We start from the raw sequence: 23,669 nt of genomic DNA on the forward strand, positions 1-23,669 counted from the left end.
GTCGCGCTCATCCCCCACCTCAATTCGATCGATTTCTCGTCACCGGCGACTATAGATCGGCAGATCTACGGTCGTCATCGCCATCGCCGGATTCGACGCACCTAGTCACCGGCGCCAACGCGTTTTGGAGAGATTCAACGGGATCAAACCGGGCATCCACCTCGAGCGCTACCCGCCGCCTCTCGGTATGTCCTCCTCCCACCGCTCGCATCTCACATGTCGGCCGACCGCCGACACAGCAACGTCCGCTCGTCGGCCAGGCTCGGCCCTCGCCCAACAGCTCGTCGGCGAGCCTTTGCCGATAATCAAGTGTGACCACTGCTGGCGGCTCGTGGTGCGCCACGTTTCGAGCATGCCGAAACATCCCAGATGGGTTTACTTCAAGTGCGAAAAGGACGGGGTGAGTGTCATTTCATACGGCTGTTCTTCAAATTCATCACAATGTGAAACTCATTGTTTGCTTTAATCTGTATATAGGACGGATGCAAATTTTGGTATTGGGAAGAAGAATATATTGATCTATTGATAGCAAGAAATTTGCTTGATGTTGGTGCATTAGTTGCTAGAGATGAAGCTAGAGAGGATGCAATGTTCAAGTTTGAAGAGGAAGAGAAGAAAGAAGTGTGCAAGCTGAAGCCGGTAGGGAAAAGAAACAATGTAGTCAATCAAGAGATGGAGAAAGCATTGATTGGATTAACAGGAGCAGTTAAGGAAGTAGTGTTTCTATTAAAATGTGTATTTTTTTCTTGTAGTTTTCTTTGGATTGGTTCTCTTAGTGAAGAATTGGTGGAGTATGTAAACAAATGATAGTGAAGTCTAAGGGTGTGTTTGGTAGGGTGCATGGAGGGTGCATGAGGGCAAAAGTTTTCAATCCGACCCACTTTTGCTTGTTTGGTAGGGTGCATGAGCTCACATGGGCTATGCTCATCTGATGCATAAAAGGGCCCTCAGCTATGCTCATCTCATGCACCCCAGACAGGGTGCATGGAGGCAGCCATGCTGGCCCTGACACTCGTCCCCACCCACCAGACCACGTCCAGATATGTTTATATTTTCAAAAATTGTTTAGAATTTAAAACTTTGTTTAAATTTTTGAAAAAGTTTAGAATTTCAAAATTTCTTTAAATTTTTGAAAAAGTTTAGGATTTCAAAATTGTTTAAATTTTCAAAAAATGTTCATAATTTCAAATTTTATTTGAATTTTCAATAAATGTTCAGAATTTCATTTTTTTAAATCAACAATGTTAGGAATTTCAAAATAAAATCAAATATTGTTTGAATTTTGAAAAAAATATCAGAAATTCAAATTTTATTTATTTTTTATAAAATATTCAAAATTTGTTTAAGTTTTCCAAAAAAGCTTGGAATTTCAAATATGTTCAAATTTTCAAAAAGTTTAGAATTTCAAAATTTATTTTAATTTTCCAAAAAATGTTTAAAATTTCAAATAAAATAATTCAAAATATGTTTAAATTTGTGTTCATATTTTTCCAGTTTTGTTCATCATTCAAAAACAATTGTTCGAAATTCAAAATTGTTCAGCGTGTCTAAACACATGCAGGCTGCCAAACAAAGTCTCAGCTCAGCATGTCTCAGCGCATACATCGTTGCGAAACAACAGCAACTGCATGGACTCAGCATGTCTACACTTAGCATGTATAAGAGGAGAACAACTAGGCTAGGTCCATGCATGCTACCAAACACACCTTAACTCGATGGACCAAAAATAAATGAATTCATGTTTAAGTTTTTAATCCAGTAAGTATCAGGGATCAGTTAGAAACAGCCATTTTCTAGAGGAGCGAAAGTAGCCCTATATAGGATACCGGGCCGTTTACTCCTCTAAATTAGAGACTATATAGAGGGGATCGGTTAGAGTTGCTCTTAGCTACTGCCTGTCATGCTTGCCAGTACCACACACAGCCGTTCGATCGAGCAAGAACTACGAGTATGAGGAGCTGCATGGCATATGTGATTATCATCTTCCTTATCCAAGACACCACAAGGAATATGTTTTTTTGGAGGGAAAAAGAACAAAACACGCTTTCAACTTCTGAATTCGGGCCTAGAGCGGAGCACATGCCAAACATAACGATGTGAGCTTGAAATCATCATCAGCCAGGTTTCTTCCGTGAAATGCACAGAAAACCAAGTTCCATAATTTTCTTTCTTTTTCTTTGGATGTGAACCCAACTCTATGAATTAAAGGGCAGATAAAATCGCATTTTCTTGCACAGCCGCAATAGAAACATTCAGAACAAGACTCTGCAGAGTTCAGATGGGTCCTGTGTTTCTCATAGGATTCCATTTCTTAATACCACGACCAAAATGAACTCCTGAACGCGGGAAGAGTAATCATCTCTAATTACCTAATTACGTACTACCTTCCATCAAAATTGCCCAATGAGTTACAAACGTAGAAGAATACCAAAAACCCTAACCAATGTTGAATGGGTTAACCTTTTTAGCGGCTACTGATCATCAATCATAGCAGTCTTCATCTGTTACATGAAAACAATTATTTTCATTAGCAAGCATTACAATGCATACAGCCCTGATTCAGAAGGAAAAGGAGGTAGTATAGCAGTAATATGAATTGAACATTAAATGGAAACTTACGGGCTTCCTCCTCTTGGTTCCAGTCATCATCGTCATCATCAAACTCGATATTCTGCGGAGTAAGACCATGGGAGTCAAACTATTAGACAATATGCAAGACAAAGAAATGATGCATCACTGGTCTAACCATTTCATATTTGCTGATGTGAAGGAATACACATGCATCACACAATTTTGCCAAAACCATGAACATTTAACACCCATTTTTCTACATCGAATAAAACCACAGTGCATAAAGTTCCAAGGTACTAACCTGATTATAATCGTCATCTGAACTTTCTTCCGCTTCTGCTTCCTCCTCTTCATCATCCTCCTCCTCATCACCCTCCTTTTCGGTCTTCTCCTCTCCATCCTACAGTTACCAAATATCAGTCAACAACTCAACATGGTGCCATAACCTCTCACTATTTCCGTAATGTCAAACAGAGTGTAAGACTTTAAACCAGTAATAATATATCTTGAATAGAAATATGCCTTCCAGATATACTGCAGCAGACTGAAAAAAAACTAAAAGGTAATGATGGCTTGCCTTCTGCTTCGCTTCAAGTTTCTCGAATATATCAAATGCCTGATTATCTGGCAAACAAAGATGACAAGATCCATGTAAGGGGTCAGTGTATATACATTTGAATATATCTACACTAGAAGTGTTCATTCAAGTTCCATTACTAAGAATAGACATACAAATTGGATGGTGCAAACAAAGCAGTTTCCTTAATAAAGATTCAAGAAGATATCATAGGCATAAACAGAAGTTCACGGCAGAAAAGGCAACAAGAGAATTATGTTTTGATTTTGTGAAACATAGCATACCTGCGTCTTTATCCCACCGAAGTTTTTTCTGAACTGGTTGCGCTCGTTTAGAACCTGAAAGGGAGATAATATTTAAGGGTTTATTGGGCTGCAACCACATAGCAGAAAACAAAAAATGGTATGTATGTACTTCAAGACTACCATGTAGCAGTTCTGCAGGAAAATTTGCAGGGATCAGTTTGAGGTATGATGCAAGAGCTTCCCGTTTGCTTTGTGTTTTACGCTTCCTATCAGAATATCTTTCGATCTCTTTGTCGTCATTCTCTGAAAAGAAACCAAGGCAGAAAAAGAAAGTAATCAGACAGAATTCAAGAAAAGAAACAAAGTAGAAATCGCTACTTGTAGAAGATATGAAACCAAACCAGAGTATTCTCACAAGGAAAGATGCTGAATTGTTTCTATGAGCTAGCAAGGAGTCTAATCATATTTATAGCCCCCGAAGATTTAGATGCAAGTGGTAATATCAAATTTAAAATGGGAAAACAAGAAGCAAAATTAATTCTAGACCATACAGATGTAGAAAAAGTGTCCGGTGCCAGCAGTATATCAAGTTGCATACAAAGTAACTCTCCATAAATATAAACAATCAGGATTCATGGATCCCTTATTATTGAGCTTCTAGTTAATACGCCAATGGGTTAGAATGTATCACTGGAAATCCAGCCTTTCATAGCTAAAGAAAGTAGGAAAACACAGATTAGAGGGAAAGAAATAGAGGTTACTCGCTTGCTCTGTAACATAAGCAGTCCTGATATGGCAATTCATACGAAAACTGAAAAAACGGCAAGCTCCAATATAACCCTGCTGTATCCAATAATCTGGCCAACTACTCCAAAGAAGCAAAATCCCATACTCCCTCTAGCTACACACTAGTGTAGAATCGAGAAGCAATACAGCATAATGTGCAGCAAGAGGAAAATGAGCGTATCAGTTATGACAAGTAGAGTCGCGGTACTTTTCTTGGGGGCATCCGGCTCCAGGTAGTAGCAAGAATTCCTCATGAAATCATCGAGCTTCAGGGTGGACAGTATCAGAGCCTTCTCCTCGTTGGTCGCCTTGGCGCAGGTCATCTCCGGCAGGGTGATCTCCTGCAAGGGCGAGCGCCAAGAACCCAAGTGAATCCCGAATCCTACTAATTCAGCCAATCCCGCACGGCGACCGAGTCGAGGTGGTGGCTGCGGAGAAGGAGGGGAAGGGTGTGGAGAGCGGAGGAGACTGGCTGACCGGGAAGTCCTCGTGGGGAGCGTGCTTGGCGGGGTGGTCATAGCTGGCGCCCCCGAAGCCTCTGCCTCCTCTTCCTCCGCGGCCGCCTCTCCCTCCTCCTCTCCCTCCACGGCCGCGGAACGACATCCCGGGGAGCCCGACGCCACCCCTCTTGGTAGCAGATGGAGGCGCGAGGAGGCCCCGAAATTTTGGAGGAAACGAGTTGCGATCGTCAGAGATTGGTGGCGGAGAATCAAGCCGACGTTGTCGTCTTCAGTACCGGCGCCGCCCGGAGAAGGGAGAGGCGGCTAGGGCAGAGGTGAGGCGCTGACGCGGCCGCGTGCGGCGGTTGATTCGATGTGGGAGCGAGCGACGGCGGCGCCCGCCGCCCGGAAGGAAGAGAGGGCAGGGGTAGTGCGCCACTCGTTGGGCCGGTCTTGATGAGATGGGCTTATATTTTACCGCAGGTGTCGACGTGTGTAGGGGCCCTATTTGGCTCGCGAGCGTCCAGGTGCTACGCTGGAGCGAGCACCGCTAAACGGGCCGGCCCACTTCGAACTTTAGAGCAGTTCCAGGCAAACCGGTTTTGGTTCCCTCAAAAAAAAAAGGCAAACCGGTTTTGGGAACCTTCTAGAAGGTTCTCTCAACCGTTTTCTTTTCTGGTTTCTTGTTTTGCCGGTTTTCTGGTTTGCCCTGTTTTATTTTTTATTTTTTTCCTTTTTCTGTTTCTGTTTCTATTTCTTTTTTCTTTCATTTTATTTATCATTTTTCGTTTTACTTTTATCCTTTGTTTTCATTTTTTAAAATTCCAACTTTTTCATGACTTCAAAAAATGTTCAAAGTTTTCAAATTTGGTTCAGTTTTGAAAATTTGTTCAAAATTCAAAACTTGTTCATCATTTATCACAAAAAATGTTCAATGTGTATTTAACTTTTGTTTAGCATATATCACAAAATTGTTCAATGTGTAGTTAAAATTGTTCACCGTATATTACTCAAAATGCTCAATATATATTTAAAATTCGTTCATCGTATATCACAAAAATGTTCAGTGTGTTAATATTGTTTAGTGTATATCACAGAATTGTTTAATGTGCAGTGACAATTTTTTCAGCATATATTGCAAAAATGTTAAACATATAATTCTTTATCAAACATAAAAACAATAAATGTTTGGAATTTCATAAATTTATTCACGTTTTAAGTAATTTTTCACGTTAAAAAATATATTTTTTAGAAGTTTCTTTGAGTTTTGAAATTTGTTCAAGAAAACATTGTTCAATTCTTTTAAGGAAGATTCAAAAACAGCGTGGCGCTGTAATTTAAGACAAACCTAGTCCCTAGTTGCAGCGGCTGTCACAACTGTTATTCAGTGTTAGTTCCGTGGTTTCACTTCATCCTACGATGGCATTTTTCGTGACAGTTTTATTGCGTTCACTCCCCTGGGAATGGGCCGGCCAGTTTGGGCAAATTCTTCAGCGAACCCTGTGTGAAGGCTCCTCTGTTTGACGCTAACGAGCGTCGAACAGGAGCTCTCGTATGGGCCAACTTGAAAAGGGTTGTTTAGAGAACGGAGTGTAGCTCAGTTGGCAACGCGCGGGAGTTCACAGCCAGCCCACCAGGGTTCGAGTCTCGGCTCGAGCGCTTGGTGGTCACAGAGTTTTCTTTTATAAAAGAATGCCAACAGGCTAATCTAGCCCGGGTTGGTCTTATTTTTTAAAGGGCTGTTTATCCTAAAAAACTAGAAAAAGGCTGTTTGTTCTTAAAAAAAGTTTGAAAAGGGCTGTTTTACTCACCAAAAAAACTTGAAAAGGGTTGTTACCCTTCTGCTTCTCACACACATGTGTTGTTTGTTGCTGGGGCGTCTTCAAGGGCCGGCTCGTGCACGATGTAGCGCGCGAGTGCGAGTGAGAGGGAGCGAGCAGCGTAGCGGGTTTCCCTAAAAAAAGAACATAGCGGGCGCTTATTGTAGTGAATCCGGTTAACTGTAGCAAACATTAAAACACAAATCAAATTTTCAAAAACTCGAACATATTTTAAAATTTCAAACACTTTTTGAAGAATGAACATTTAAAAAAACTATTTTTTCCTTAAGAACACGAACATTTTTGGAAAATTCCCTAATGAACAAATTTCGAAAGCATTAACATTTTCTTCACAAATTCCCAAACATTTTTTGAATTTGTAATTTTTCTTTGGAAACATGAACTTTTTGAAATTCCAAACAACTTTTGAGAACACAAACTTTTTTGAATCTGTAAACAAATTTTGAAAAAGGAAACAATTTTTAAAACCATGAAGATTTCTCTTAAACGTGAATATTTTTTGAATTTACTAAACATTTTTAAAAGAAACCTTTTTGAAAAAGGAAAAAGAAAAATCCGGAAGATAACCTATAAAAGAAACAATAGAAAAACAGTCTAAGCAGGTCAAGAACCTTCTAGAAGGTTCCCAAAGGCGGAGCCAACGTCCAACTTTCCTAGCTTTAAAGGAGCTGGCCCAGCTCAGTCGCTCCTATACGATTCAATGGTAATTTGCCGCAGAATGCAGCAAATAGGAAATATTAGCTAAGAGATTGTTGTTCTTTGATTGCTACATTGAGCCCTATTCGTAGATCTGCCCACTAGAGCCCAGTCTAATGAGCCACAACATATACGTAAATTTCTCGAGGTTAAGAATGCTCGGTCCCGCCATCATAGGTGGCCTCACACGACCTTCCAAATGACTTTGCACTTCTCACCCATGACATTATCCGTGTGGGCCTCAAGGTTAAGAAAGGCTCTACTCGGCTTACTTGGGTTGTGTATGAATCTGATGAGACATCGATAGAACTGTAAGGGAAAATGGCATGAGGAGTGAGCACCAAGGTGCGATACCCCGATAATAGTGAAACTCTTGCCATGCCACAGATTCATCTTGGTTGCAATCTTGTCCTGGATGTACTAAAAGTGACTACCCTTGATGTTCTTGATGGATAGTTGGGGACCAAGGTATCTCATCACGAAGGTAGTGAAAAATGAAGAGGAGATAGAGCTCTGTAGAATGTCTCAAAGGTTGAGGCTATAGCAATGGATAGGGCCACCCAACTCTTATGAAAGTTTGTTGCGAGACTCATAATATGGAAGTTTGTTGCAAGACCCATAACGCGACAGACCCATCCGCGGATCCCCATTGGCGTCTCACTTGGCGGCCATGGGCGCCTCTCCGCATCAAGTTCTTTCTCTGGCTGGCCATGCAAGACCGTTGTTGGACAGTGGAATGACTCGCCCGCCACGGCTTGCCGCATGAGGACGCATGTGCACTATGCGATCAAGATTCGGAGACCATGCACCACCTACTTGTTGCATTCTCGTTCTCCCATCAGGTTTGGCATGAGATCCTTGGTTGGGCTCCTATGGCCATCGACCTACCCAACGTCGACAACCCCCTCCAAGCCTGGTGGAGTTCCTGCCTTGACCTAACGCTGGCCCCCATGCGAAAAGGTATATCCTCAGTCATCATTCTCATGGCGTGGTTGCTTTGGAAACACCGCAATGCATGTGTCTTCTATGGAGCTACTCCTTCGCTCACCCTCATCACCAACACCATCAAGGACGAGGCACGCCTATTGACCAAGGCGGGCGCCAAAGGGCAACACAACATCATCCCCGATGCATAGTAGCTAGTTTAGGCGTTTAGGGCTGAGCAAACCCCTTGTTCTAGTTTGCTCCTATGCTTGTACACCATGCCTTGCGTGTACATGGACTTGTAAACGTTGTAACCTCATGTTTTTATTTCCCTTCTATCAATGAAAAGATACGCAGCTTGCGTATTCGCGAACAAAAAAACAATGATGAATAACAACATGGAGTAGGTGTCACCCGGCATGAGACCACATGCATGTTTAATGGGCAGACACTAGGAATTTGGCTGCACTCTAGAGGAGGATGTTGCAAGAAGCACATATATCATGTCTCAAAATTTTAAGGGGAACCGCTGACCCTAAATTAAGTCAAGAATATAATCGCATCTCACATAACCAAACGATATTTCAATATCAAACTTGAACAAGAGTGTCGGCTTCTTATTGCAATGCAATCTCCTAATCTAAATTCTACAAATGATAAATGAAAACAATATAATACTAATGTATTATGTAACACTAATGCATGCAGTGTGGATGTAGGAAGTAACATGGCATTGATACTAGCACATGATACTATGCATTTTGAGTGGCCTATGACGAAATGCAACCTGAGAACCAGGTTACTTGTAGTGGAAAGTATCATACACTAATATGATATTGGTATACTAGTATATGATACACTAGTATCATATCTTCTATTTTTCTACGAGAAAAATCCATATCTATTCATCAACTGTCAAGGTAGTACAAAGAACATCAAAAATAAAAATTACATCCAGGTTCGTAGACCACCTAGCGATGACTACAATCACTGGAGCGAGCCGAATGCGCGCCTCCGTCATCGCCCCTCCCTCATCGGAGTTGGCAAACCTTGTTGATATGATGCTACAGTCACAATACATAGTATCATAGCTTGGTATCATAGTGATGTCTTCTATTGTCATGCATAGCACATAGTAGTACATCATTTAATATGATACGATATCATATCATATACTCAATGTGGACATGCTACACCTGAGCTCATATGCATCCTCTGAACAGTAAAATCAAAAAATAGTAAACACAATAAAAAACAGATTTTTTTGGAGATATACTTTGACGAATTTTGAACATGCATGCAAAATTTCATGAAGAAAAAACAATCCAAAAATGCTACCATAAATTACGGCAGCATTTTTGGATTGTTTTTTCGTCATGAAATTTTGCACGCATGTTCAAAATTCATCAAAGTTTATCTAAAAAAACAGTTTTTTTTTATTTTGTTACTATTTTTTTCAAATTTACTGTTCACAAGGGTGCATAAGGGTACTTTCAACTCAATGCTCTCTTTTCTAATTTAATTATGTACCACCTCAGCAAAGATGTCTAGTTAGCATGCATGATACTGCCCATGTTACTCCCATTATAATCAGACTTATGGCTGTGTGCATCGCTCGATGCAGAGGCCAAGGCTCGCTCCCCTTTTTAAAGAAAAAAAACATGACCAGACTTAGTCTGCCTATAACAGGAGTATCATAGCTAGTATCATGCATGTCAACTAAACAATTTTGATAATATGGTATAGGATTAAATGAAAGAAGATAAATTATGAACCTATCATGCCATGCATAGCGGTAAATAAGGTCATCTAAGATATAAAAAATTGCATGGTAATACATGTCTCGTATATATCATAAGGATCATAGTACAAGTCATGTACACACTGACTTCCCAAAACTGAACAACTAGCAGAATGCTAGCCTTTGCATAAAGGAATATTAACCAATAAATAAAATTATAAACAAGACCAAAGAAACCTCTGAGCTTGACACCAACACCCGTCACCTGCCTCTGACACCACCACAATAGCCACCAAAGGAAAAAAATGACAGATCACCTTCACACCCGAGCTCGACGCGGCTCCATCACTGATATGCAACCTTGTGGACCTCCAAGGTGGCTAGCCAAAGGCGAAACCATTACCGTTGAACGAATCAGATCGGGGCAACATCCCGGGCATGCCATTGAACTCCAGGTCTGGCACCCCCACATGATTAAGACGTCGGAAGAGGAAACCATACATGTCATCCACGTACCACAAACCCAACATACGATCCGCCATCTTTTAGATGCCACCGATGCAGACCACAGTCTGCATTCGCTCCTGGACTACCTCCCAAGCTTTGCGCCGGCACTGGAACAGATGTTGTAGTAACGACGAAGCGCTAGGACACAGGTCCACCACTAGGATGCTGTCACCAGGGCCGACCCATAGATATACGGGGCCCCGGGGCAAGACAACAATAAGGGGCCCTTGTGTTTACTCAAAAGCTCAAAATATTTATATTTCAAAAGCAAAGTAATATCCAGTACATAGCATATTCTGATGATCTTTATTTTCACTCTAAAACTAACAATACAATTTATTATTTGATCAAGTGAACTACATCATGATAGCAATGAAATGATGTAGTTCGACAAAAGCTTGGTTTCCCCAAAAGCTTGCATTCCTAAATTTGAATGGAGACTTCATTTTGTTCTGCAAAACAAAAGTTCCTATCAAAATTGGTCGCTATTTATATCTTTTGTGTTATTATTAGATAAAAAGTTAGGCATGAACTTACATTTGTTTCTGGATCCTCCCCTATTGGCCATGTTCTTCACTCCAAAGTTCTTCACCAGGATAATAACTCAATTCTTCCAAACATTCCTGCTCAAGGCATAGTAAAGGAAACTGAGCATTTCATGTCTATACTAGAACTTGGAAATTCGTCTAACACTTCTAGAAGCAAAGTCATCGATTATTGCATCAACATTTATTTCATCCAACTTATCTTTCTCAATACATAAAGTAGCAAGACCATTTAATCGTTCTTGTGACATTGTTGACCTCAAATAGTTCTTTAACAATTTCAACTTTGAAAAGCTACGCTCTGCTGATCCTACAGTCATTGGTACAGTAACTGATACGTCTCTGTCGTATCTACTTTTCCAAACACTTTTGCCCTTGTTTTGGACTCTAAATTGCATGATTTGAATGGAACTAACCTGGATTGACGCTGTTTTCAGCAGAACTGCAATGGTGTTATTTTTGTGCAGAAATAAAAGTTTTCGGAATGACCTGAAAATCCACGGAGCAACTTTTCAGAATTAATAAAAAATACTGGCGAAAGAATCAGCGTCAGGGGGCCCACACCCTGTCCACGAGGGTGGGGGGTGCGCCCCCTGCCTCGTGGGCCCCCTGGACGTCCACCGATCTCAACTCCAACTCCATATATTTGCCTTCACGGAGAAAAAAATCAGAGAGAAAGTTTCATCGCGTTTTACGATACGGAGCCGCCTCCAAGCCCTAATCTCTCTCGGAAGGGCTGATCTGGAGTCCGTTCGGGGCTCCGGAGAGGGGGATTCGTCGCCGTCATCATCATCAACCATCCTCCATCACCAATTTCATGATGCTCACCGCCATGCGTGAGTAATCCCATCATAGGCTTGAGGAGTTCATGTATTCACTAAGTGCTAATGCTTTGGTCCGATACTCTATTAAAAGGAGGCCTTAATATCCCTTAGTTTCCATTAGGACCTCGCTGCCACGGGAGGGTAGGACAAAAGATGTCATGCAAGTTCTTTTCCATAATCACGTATGACTATATTCGGAATACATGCCTACATTACATTGCTGAACTGGAGCTAATTCTGTGTCACCCTATGTTATAACTATTACATGAGGAATCGCATCCGACAAAATTATCTATCACTGATCCAGTGCCTATGAGCTTTTCACATTTTGTGCTTTGCTTATTTACTTTACCATTGCCGTTGTTACAATTACTACAAAACTGCTATTGTTACTTTTGTTACCGTTACCGTTACTTCCATACTACTTTGCTACTAAATACTTTGTTGCAGATACAAAGTTATCCAGGTGTGGTTGAATTGACAACTCAACTGCTAATACTTGAGAATATTCTTTGGCTCCCCTTGTGTCGAATCAATAAATTTGGGTTGAATACTCTACCCTCGAAAACTGTTGCGATCCCCTATACTTATGGGTTATCAAGACTATTTTCTGGCGCCGTTGCCGGGGAGCATAACTCTATTCTTTGAGTCACTTGGGATTTATATCTACTGGTCACTATGAGGAACTTGAAAGATTAAAGAACTAAGATTTATCCCTCAATTACGAGGGGAGGTAAGGAACTGTCATCTAGCTCTACACTAGATTCTCCTTCTATCATGAGTAAGCTTGCGACACCTAAACCTGCTTCTGCTATGAATTTTGATATGCCGCATGTTATTGATGATGTCACTTCTACTATGCATGATACTTATGATGAAACTACTTCTATGCTTGATACTACTGTGCCATTAGGTGAATATCTTGATGAACAACTTGCTAGGGTTAGAGAGAATGAAATTCTTGAAACAGATATTCTTTAAGATAGTGATAATGAAGGTTCTCTCCTCAAAAATGAATTGCCTGTTGTTCCTGAGGGTTATGTTATGGATGAAGAAACTGCTAGAGATTTTATTTCTTGCAATGATAGATCTGATCTTAAGAAGTTATTAGCTAAACTGAAACAGAAAACTTTGAATACTAGAATGAAATATGACCCTGCTTTTGCTACTTCACCTATCTTTGTTACTGATAAGGATTATGAATTCTCTGTCGATCGTGAGATAATTACTTTGGTTGAATCTGATCCTTTCTATGGCTATGAATCTGAAACTGTTGTGGCACATCTTACTAAATTGAATGATATAGCCACCCTGTTCACTAATGATGAGAAATCTTGCTACTACTATATCCTTAAGATATTTCCGTTCTCATTAAAGGGTGATGCTAAAACTTGGTTTAATTCTCTTGATCCTGGTTGTGTGCATTGTCCCCAGGATATGATTTATTACTTCTCTGCTAAATATTTCCCTGCTCATAAGAAACAACCTGCCTTGAGGTAAATATATAATTTTGTGCAAATTGAAGAAGAGAGTCTCCCACAAGCTTGGGGGAGGCTTATCCGATTACTTAATGCTTTGCCTGATCATCCTCTTAAGAAAAATGAAATACTTGATATCTTTTATAATGGACTAACTGATGCTTCCAAAGACCATTTGGATAGTTGTGCTGGTTGTGTTTTCAGGGAAAGAACAGTCGATCAAGCTGAATTGCAATTGAATAATGTGTTGACTAATGAAATTAATTGGACACTTCCTGAGCCAACTCCTGAGCCAACTCCTAAGCCAATTCTTGAGCCTACTCCTAAACCAACTCCGAAGAAGAGGGGCGTTCTATTTCTCAGTCCTGAAGATATGCAAGAGGCAAAGAAATCTATGAAAGAAAAAGGTATTAAAGCTGAAGATGTTAAGAATTTTTTTTTGACCTTGGATGTTAAGAATTTACCTCCTGTTGAAGAAATACATGGTCTTAATATACCACCTATTGAAAAAACACATGGTCTTGATAACCCGACACAGGTAGTAAAGGTAAATTCTCTCTATAGATACGATAAAGTTGAAATCCCGTCTACTAAATTTGCTAGCCAATGCTTGGATGGATTTGATGACTTTATTGCTAGACAAGAAAATTTCAATGCTTATGTTGGTAGGGAATTAAAGAGTAATGCTTACATGATTGGACGCTTGAGTGATTATATGGCTAGAGTTAAAGGTGAACTTAAACTCATTAGTAAATATGCTTCTATGGTTACCACTCAAGCAGAACAAGTACTTAAAGCTGAAAGTGATTTGCTCGATGAATTAAATAATAAACATGATTTTGCTGTTAGAGTGGCTGCTAGAACGGCTAAAATGACTCATGAACCTTTGTATCCTGAAGGCCATCCTAAGAGAATTGAGCAAGATCCTCAGAGAAATAATGTAGATGCACCTAGTCCCTCTAAAAAGAAGAAAAAGAAAAATGATAGGACTTTGCATGCTTCTGGTAAACCTGTTGTAGACACACCTGAGAATCCCAATGATATTTCTATTTCTGATGCTGAAACACAATCTGGTGATGAACATGAACCTAGTGATGATGTTAATGATAATGTTCATGTTGATGCTCAACCTAACAATAATAATGATGTAGAGATTGAACCTGCTATTGATCTTGATAACCCACAATCAAAGAATCAACGCTATGATAAGAGGGACTTTGTTGATAGGAAGCACGGTAAAGAAAGAGAACCATGGGTTCAGAAACCCATGCCTTTTCCTCCTAAGCCATCCAAGAAAAAGGATGATGAGGATTTTGAGTGCTTTGCTGAAATGATTAGACCTATCTTTTTGTGTATGCGTTTGACTGATATGCTTAAAGTAAATCCTTATGCTAAGTACATGAAAGATATTATTACAAATAAAAAAATACCGAAAGCTGAAATTTCCACCATGCTTGCTAATTATACTTTTAAGGGTGGAATACCTAAGAAACTTGGAGATCCAGGAGTACCAACTATACCTTGCTCCATTAAAAGAAATTATGTTAAAACTGCTTTATGTGATCTTGAAGCCGGTGTTAGTGTTATGCCTCTCTCTTTATATCATAGACTTGAATTGGATAAGTTGACACCTACTGAAATATCTTTGCAAATGGCTGATAAATCAACTGCTATACCTGTCGGTATTTGTGAGGATGTGCCTGTTGTGGTTGCAAACGTTACTATCTTAACGGACTTTGTTATTCTTGATATTCCCGAGGACGATAGTATGTCGATTATCCTTGGTAGACCCTTTTTGAATACTGTAGGGGTTGTTATTGATTGCAACAAAGGCAATGCCACTTTTCATGTTAATGGTAATGAGCATACGGTACACTTTCTGAGGAAACAACCTCAAGTTCATAGCATCAATTCTATTGGAAAAATTCCAACTATCATTATTGGAGGTTTTGAATTTCCTCTTCCTACTTTCAAGACGAAATATGATATTCTTATTATTGGGGATGTGCATATCCCCGTTGAGGTAACCTAGTGTTATTTGAAATTTCTCCGGTTTCATGCAATTCGGAATGAGTTTGTAAACAAGACTTGATCAACCTTGTTAGTGGATTCCTTTTGATGAGCATGAGATGGATGAAATTAGAAGGCACAACCTTCTGTACCCTCCTTTTACTTTCTGTTATTTAGATTAAATAAAGTAAAAATAGTATTTTCTGTCTGTTTTCTGAATTACCCATACAATAAAAAAATACCCCAAAAATAAAAGTTCTCCAAATACCCTGCCAATTTAATATGACTTTTTCTGGAATATTTGAGAATATCTGGCACTGAGAACACAGTAGGGGGAGCTGGCACCTGGCCACGGGGGTCCAGGGCGCGCCCACCCCTATAGGGCGCGCCCCCTGCCTCGTGGGCTGATAACCCACAAGTATAGGGGATCGCAACAATTTTCGAGGGTAGAGTATTCAACACAAATTTATTGATTCGACACAAGGGGAGCCAAAGAATATTCTCAAGTATTAGCAGTTGAGTTGTCAATTCAACTACACCTAGATAACTTAGTATCTGCAGCAAAGTATTTAGTAGCAAAGTAGAATGGAAGTAACGGTAACAGTGGCAAAAGTAATAGCAGCTATTTTGTAGTAATTGTAACATTGGCAACGGTAAAGTAAATAGGCAAAGAACAATATGTGAAAAGCTTGTAGGCATTGGATCAGTGATGGATAATTATGTCGGATGCGATTCTCATGTAATAGTTATAACATAGGGTGACACAGAACTAGCTCCAGTTCATCAATATAATGTAGGCATGTATTCCGAATATAGTCATACGTGTGTATGGAAAAGAACTTGCATGACATCTTTTGTCCTACCCTCCCGTGGCAGCGTGGTCCTAGTGGAAACTAAGGAATATTAAGGCCTCCTTTTAATAGAGTACTGGACCAAAGCATTAACACATAGTGAATACATGAACTCCTCAAACTACGGTCATCACCAAGAAGTATCCCGATTATTGTCACTACGGGGTTGTCGGATCATAACACATAATAGGTGACTATAGACTTGCACGATAGGATCAAGAACTCACATATATTCATGAAAACATAATAGGTTCAGATCTGAAATCATGGCACTCGGGCCCTAGTGACAAGCATTAAGCATAGCAAAGTCATAGCAACATCAATCTCAGAACATAGTGGATACTAGGGATCAAACCCTAACAAAACTAACTTGATTACATGGTAAATCTCATCCAACCCATCACCATACAACAAGCCTACAATGGAATTACTCACGCACGGCGGTGAGCATCATGAAATTGGTGATGGAGGATGGTTGATAATGACGATGGCGACGAATCCTCCTCTCCGGAGCCCCAAACAGACTCCAGATCAGCCCTCCCGAGAGAGATTAGGGCTTGGCGGCGGATCCGTATCGTAAAACGTGATGAAATTTTCTCTCTGATTTTTTTCTCCACGAAAGCAAATATATGGAATTGGAGTTGAGGTCGGTGGACGTCCAGGGGCCCACGAGGCAGGGGGCATGCCCAAGGGGAGGGGGCACGCCCCCCACCCTCGTGGACAGGGTGTGGGCCCCCTCACACTATTTCTTTCGCCAGTATTTTTTGTTAATTCTAAAAAGTTGCTCCATGGGTTTTCAGGTCATTCCGACAAGTTTTATTTTTGCACAAAAATAACACCATGGCAATTCTACTGAAAACAGCGTCAGTGTGGGTTAGTTCCATTCAAATCATGCAAGTTAGAGTCCAAAACAAGGGCAAAAGTGTTTGGAAAAGTAGATACAACGGAGACATATCATGGGCCCACGGTGGCCCCCCTCCACTTATTCCTACACCCACGCACTTCTTCTTCCTCCCAAAAAAAATCACTATCCAGCTCAAGCATGAGTTCTAGCTCACTTTGCTGCCATTTTCGATGTCCTTGCTCAAAGCTCCATTCACAAAATTGCTTTGGGGGATTGGTCTTTGGTATGTGACTCCTCCAATGGTCCAATTAATTTTTGTTCTAGTGCTTTATTCATTGCAAATTTTTGCTGCCTAGGTGACCCTGTTCTTGAGCTTGCATGTCAAATTTACATGGTCCCAAGTAATTCTAATGCATGATATAGTCTCTAGGCACTTGTGAGAGTAGTTACTATCAGTTTTGTTGAGTTTGATTCACTTTTATTTTGAGTTACAAAAAAATTCAGAAATTTTTCAGAGGAAGAAATGTGTCCAGGAAAATGTACCAAGGTGGTTCTTCAAGGAATAAAGGACCCACACTTGCAATACATGAGCAAGACGACGAACCACCAAGGAAAGCTGACATGCGGTCTTGTGAGTGGCCGCCAGAGGAGTTTATGGTCAAAGTAGGCATCAAGGATGAATTTGATGCATATGTGCATAATGCCGATCTTGAGGACTTCATGCAAGATAAGTGCCCTCAATACTACCATTTGACTGATTCATTCGTGAGAAGGTTTAAATTTACATCTTCGCGTAATTCTCAAAATGTCATGTTTGATATTTATGATAAATCATATACCATGGACCTAGAAGATTTCACTACTGCTTGTAAACTCCCACAGTGGGGCAATGTTAATGAACCTCGTAAATCTGAATATAAAGATTTTCTTGCTAGTATCACTTTGGGAGAATCTGGAGAAATAGCACAAGCTACCATAGGGAGCATTCACTTTCCTGCTATACATTATTTTGCTCTCTTCATATTGGTATATGCATTAACGGTAAAGATGAAGCATGTCACATGTGTGTTCCTGATCTTTGTGTTCTCAAGAGTGTTGTATTAGGTGATAAACAATACAACTTGGGGGCAATTGTTGCACGTAGGTTGCATAATAATGGTTTAGTTGGAGACTTGTTTGGAGGGATTTATGCGACCCGTGTGGCTAATTATCTTGGTATACCTATACATGAAAATGATAGGGAGTTGCCTTCCGCTTATTTAGATTATAATGCCATGGTTAATCATCATTTTTTTGAGAGGAATGAACAATTCCTCCAGTATCGACTAATTTTTGACAGACGTCGCGCTGTCCATATTACTCTCCCTGCTCCTGCCCTCTTTGACTATCAGGCAAAAGGAAGATATGTTATAACCAGGGAGGAGGCAAACGAGTACGAGAGGAGGACGGAGGCAGCTCGCCGCCATGCTGCAGCTCAGGAGGCAATGAATGGTTGCTGCATCTCAGTACGACCCCAGTTACAACTTCGGATATCAGCCAGGCTACCCATGGCCATAGACCAACTTAGGCCAAAAGCCTAAGCTTGGGGGAGTACGTATTTCTCACCAATATTACATTCATGTTCACACACTCATTCTAGTCGTCGATGCTCATACTTTTTCATTATACTATCCATGCTAGTTTATTTTCTTTTTCTAGCTTTCTTCTTGTGTGTTTGATAAACCTTAAGAAAAACCAAAAAAAATAGTTAGTTCAATTTCCATGCTTGTAGTAGTAATTAAAAGAAAACCCAAAAAGATTTCTCGTTCTTCTTTTGCTTGTTGGGAGCTTTCCCATGTAAATAGTTTTATTTATTTTCTTTCCTTTGGGGGTCGAGAGGAGAAGACCATAATGGAAATGTTTAAGTGGCTCTCATATGCATGATTGTTGATTTAACCAAGAGCCCATATTACCTTGTCTTCTCCCTTGAATTGAATGCTTGCAGATTCCAGCTTAGTCCAATGCATGTGCACTATTATTATTATACACACCATTTGGTCGTGCAAGTGAAAGGCAATAATGACGATATATGATTGACTGCTTGAGATGAGAGAAGCTGGTATGAACTCGACCTCTCTTGTTTTTGTAAATATGATTAGTTCATCGTTCCTGATTCAGCCTATTATGAATAAACATGTTTGCAATGACAATTAGAGATTATAGTTGCTTATGCCATGCTTAATTAGCTAGGAGCTTATAATGGTTTACCTTACGTGCCAACATGCTATTAAAATGGTTGTGATGTGTTATGATAGGGTGGTATCCTCCTTTGAATGATTCGAGTGACTTGACTTGGCACATGTTCACGCATGTAGTTGAAACAAAATCAACATAGCCTTCACGATATTTATGTTCATGGTGGATTCTATCGTACTCATGCTTGCACTCGGTGTTGATTAATTTTAATGCATGTTCATGACTGTTGTCGCTCTCTCAGTTGGCCGCTTCCCAGTCTCTTGCTAAACTTCACCTGTACTAAGCGGGAATACTGCTTGTGCATCCAAACTCCATAAACCCCAAAGTTATTTCATATGAGTCCATCATACCTTCCTATATGTTGTATCTACCTGTCGTTCCAAGTAAATTTGTATGTGCCAAACTCCAAACCTTCAAATGAAATTCTGTTTTGTATGCTCGAACAACTCATGTATCAACTAGGGTTGTCTTTATCTTCCATGTTAGGCGGCTTATTCCCAAGAGGAGTGGATTGTGCTCGTCATTCACGAGAAAATGGCTGGTCACCGGGATGCCCAGTCCCATGCTCAAATCAAATCAAAATAATTGCAAACAAAACTCCCCCAGGACTGTTGTTAGTTGGAGGCACCCGTTGTTTCGAGCAAGCCATGGATTGATGCTTATTGGTGGTGGGGGAGTATAAACTTTACCATTCTGTTTGGGAACTGCCTATAATGTGTGTAGCATGGAAGATATCGAGATCTCTTAGTTGTTATGTTGACAGTGAAAGTATACCGCTCAAAATGTTATTCATCTCTATTTCAAAATCGAGCTCTGGCACCTCTACAAATCCCTGCTTCCCTCTGCGAAGGTCCTATCTATTTACTTTTATGTTGAGTCATCACCCTCTTATTAAAAAGCACCCGCTGGAGAGCACCGCTGTCATTTCCATGCATTATTATTAGTTTATATTGGCTATGACTATGACTGGATCTCTGTTACCATGAATTACAATGTTTAGTCAGTCCTTGATGTTTGAAGGTACTCTGCATTTATGTTTTTGCGGTCTTAGAAAGGGCTAGCAAGATACCATCTTGTTATATCATATTATGATTGTTTTGAGAAAGTGTTGTCATCCGAGATTTATTATTATTGCTCGCTAGTTGATTATGCCATTGATATGAGTAAACATGAGACCTAAGTGTTATTGTGAATATGGTTAGTTCATAATCTTTGCTGAAAACTTGAATGTTGGCTTTACATATTTACAACAACAAGAGCAAACAGAGTTTGTAAAAGTTTTTCTTTATCACTTTCTGTTTGTCAACTGAACTGCTTGAGGACAAGCAAAGGTTTAAGCTTGGGGGTGATACGCCTCCGTCGTATCTATTTTTCCAAACACTTTTGGCCTTGTTTTGGACTCTAACTTGCATGAGTTGAACAAAACTAACCCGGACTGACGTTGTTTTCAGGAGAACTGCCATGTTGTTATTTTTGTGCAGAAATAAATGTTCTCGGAATGACCTGAAAATCCACGGAGCAACTTTTCAGAATTAATAAAAAATACTGGCGAAAGAATCAGCGTCAGGGGGCCCAAACCCTGTCCACGAGGGTGGAGGGCGCGCCCCCTCCCCTAGGGTGCGCCCCCTGCCTCGTGGGCCCCCTGGACGTCCACCGACCTCAACTCCAACTCCATATATTTGCTTTTGCGGAGAAAAAAATCAGAGAGAAAGTTTCATCGCATTTTACGATACGGAGCCGCTGCCAAGCCCTAATCTCTTTCGGGAGGGCTGATCTGGAGTCCGTTCGGGGCTCCGGAGAGGGGGATTCGTCCCCGTCGTCATCATTAACCATCCTCCATCACCAATTTCATGATGCTCACTGCCGTGTGTGAGTAATTCCATCGTAGGCTTGCTGGACGATGATGGGTTGGATGAGATTTACCATGTAATCAAGTTAGTTTTGTTAGGGTTTGATCCCTAGTATCCACTATGTTCTGAGATTGATGTTGCTATGACTTTTCTATGCTTAATGCTTGTCACTAGGGCCCGAGTGCCATGATTTCAGATCTGAACCTATTATGTTTTCATGAATATATGTGAGTTCTTGATCCTATCTTGCAAGTCTATAGTCACCTATTATGTGTTATGATCCGACAACCCCGAAGTGACAATAATCGGGATACTTCTCGATGATGACGGTAGTTTTAGGAGTTCATGTATTCACTAAGTGCTAATGCTTTGGTCTGGTACTCTATTAAAAGGAGGCCTTAATATCCCTTAGTTTCCATTAGGACCCCGCTGCCACGGGAGGGTAGGACAAAAGATGTTATGCAAGTTCTTTCCATAAGCACGTATGACTATATTTGGAATACATGCCTATATTACATTGATGAACTGGAGCTAGTTCTGTGTCACCCTATATTATAACTATTACATGAGGAATCACATCCGGCATAATTATCCATCACTGATTCAATGCCTACGAGCTTTTCACATATTGTGCTTTGCTTATTTACTTTACCGTTGCCGCTGTCACAATTACTACAAAACTGCTACTGTTACTTTTGTTACCGTTACCATTACTTCCATACTACTTTGCTACTAAATATTTTGCTGCAAATACTAAGTTATCCAGGTGTGGTTGAATTGATAACTCAACTGCTAATACTTGAGAATATTCTTGGGCTCCCCTTGTGTCGAATCAATAAATTTGGGTTGAATACTCTACCCTCAAAAACTGTTGTGATCCCCTATACTCTTGGGTTATGATGAACAAAGTTCTATAAGCAATTAAAACATTTGGAAAAATTCAATATCTCTAACAAACTCAAAAATCTCCATAGCATGCAATGGCAAATCTGATTCTGGTAAAGTCATTTGCAGCAGTCTTAATTCAGAAAAAGATCATCTAACTCAACATCGCATGAACCATTTCGTGAAAATGTTTCTACGAACTTAGCACAACATTTGCATAATTCAACATCATCCAATAACTTCATGTCTTTTGAGCTAAGTAAGAAGCCAAATATATTTTTGAACATTTTGAGTTCTTTGAACCTACTTGTCAAAGAGTCCTTTGCAATATCAACCACAACTAAGAAATAATTAACTTCAAATGCCTTCTCAGCTTTTAGAACTTCTTTGTTATCAGGTTCATCAAATTGTTTCTTCCTAGTAACATTATGTTTTATTGGAAATGATGGTTTTATGCCCATGTCAATTGCAAGACCTTTGGCGATAGTCAAACAAAATGCAAATCCTTCATCTCTGTACTTATCGAAAAAGTGATTACGCCTTCAATTTGCTGCAAGGTAGGGTCGACACACATAGATGCAGACTGCAACTTCTTGCTCACCATGTTTACAGCAAATAATATATCATGCCAAATAACCATGCCAAGTGAAAACTCAAAACTACCAAGTGCATCAAATAAATTTTTTGCGTCGCTCTTTGACTTGGCATCATCACAAATTTTACATAACTCGGACAAAGCTAGCCTTAATTGTGGAGCTTGATATCTAATAGCTTTTACACTTTTTATTCGACTCTCCCACCGAGTATTACACAAACCTTTCACGGTTAAACTAGGAATATGGTCAAGTAAAACTTTCCATCTTTTTGTGGAACTTGAAAATAAAACATAAATTCATTGCACAATTCCAAAGAAGGATATAACTTTACTGCAAGAACTTGCCATATCACACAAAGTAAGATTGAGGCTATGACACACACATGGCATATATAGAGCTCTTGGATTTCTTTCAAGTAAACGACTTTGTACCCCTTGTTTATTTCCTTTCATGTTGGAACCATTATCGTACCATTGGCCCTTACATTATCAATATTTAAGCCATAAGACTCTATTGCATCAAGAAGTACATTAAAAAGACCCAAACCAGAAGTGTCATCCACCGTAAAAAATTCCATAAAAAATTCTTCTATTTTTATTTTCTTATTTGACATGTTAACACATCGAATAATTAGGGTCATTTGTTCTTGATGGCTAACATCTGGAGTACAATCAAGAATTATGGAGAAATATTTAGCCTCTTTAATAGTTTGTAAGATAGAACTTAGTAACACTAGAGGCCAATAGAGAAATCAACTCATTCTGGATTTTGTGGCTGAGATAGTGATGATAAATTTCATCATTTTGATTTCGTCTAAGATGTTCTTGCATTATTGGATCAAATTCAGCAATCATCTCTACACATGCCAAAAAATTACCATTGCTGTGTTGGTAAAGTTTCTCACTATATCCATGAAAAGCCAAGTTACGTTTACCAAGATATATAACAATGGCTACTAATCTCACTAACACTTGTCTCAAACGTTCTCTCTCCTTATTGATCTGCTGCTGGAAATCCTTATCAATGGTCTTATTTTTGGCTAGTCTAACTTTTAACTCATTCCAAGTGTTCATGGTTTTAATATGCTCTACACCATTTTCATGTTCTTTAAGCCTCTCGCTAAGATGCTTCCAGTCACTCAATCCATTACCTACTAACGCACTCTTGTTGCTATGGGATTTGAAAAGCTTGCAACAAAAGCAGTACACTTTGTTAGCATGTTC

At 39.9% G+C, this 23,669-nt stretch overlaps 1 protein-coding gene across 1 annotated transcript; it reads right to left on the bottom strand.

The window, feature by feature from the left end:
* Positions 1-2,202: 2,202 nt before the first annotated feature.
* LOC119363006 (DNA-directed RNA polymerase III subunit rpc31-like) lies at positions 2,203-5,065 on the bottom strand. The gene is made up of 8 exons (XM_037628301.1): positions 4,657-5,065; positions 4,388-4,520; positions 3,574-3,696; positions 3,433-3,486; positions 3,149-3,195; positions 2,873-2,971; positions 2,620-2,671; positions 2,203-2,501 (listed from the first exon to the last, which is right to left on the bottom strand). Exons 1-8 carry the CDS (start codon positions 4,780-4,782, stop codon positions 2,482-2,484), a joined length of 654 nt encoding a protein of 217 aa, XP_037484198.1. The 5' UTR covers positions 4,783-5,065; the 3' UTR covers positions 2,203-2,481.
* Between the last annotated feature and the right edge of the window lie 18,604 nt (positions 5,066-23,669).

Source organism: Triticum dicoccoides, chromosome 2B (genome assembly GCF_002162155.2).
Source record: "Triticum dicoccoides isolate Atlit2015 ecotype Zavitan chromosome 2B, WEW_v2.0, whole genome shotgun sequence".
Taxonomy (NCBI): domain Eukaryota; kingdom Viridiplantae; phylum Streptophyta; class Magnoliopsida; order Poales; family Poaceae; genus Triticum; species Triticum dicoccoides.

What these genes read in the sequence shown, in the direction of transcription:
- LOC119363006 (XM_037628301.1), bottom strand. Translation starts at nt 4,782, where the DNA reads ATGTCGTTCCGCGGCCGTGGAGGGAGAGGAGGAGGGAGAGGCGGCCGC. An exon ending in GCCGGATGCCCCCAAGAAAA is followed by an intron (nt 3,697 to 4,387) that starts GTACCGCGACTC and finishes GTTTCTTTTCAG; the next exon opens with AGAATGACGACAAAGAGATC. An exon ending in CAGATGACGATTATAATCAG is followed by an intron (nt 2,672 to 2,872) that starts GTTAGTACCTTG and finishes CTTACTCCGCAG; the next exon opens with AATATCGAGTTTGATGATGA.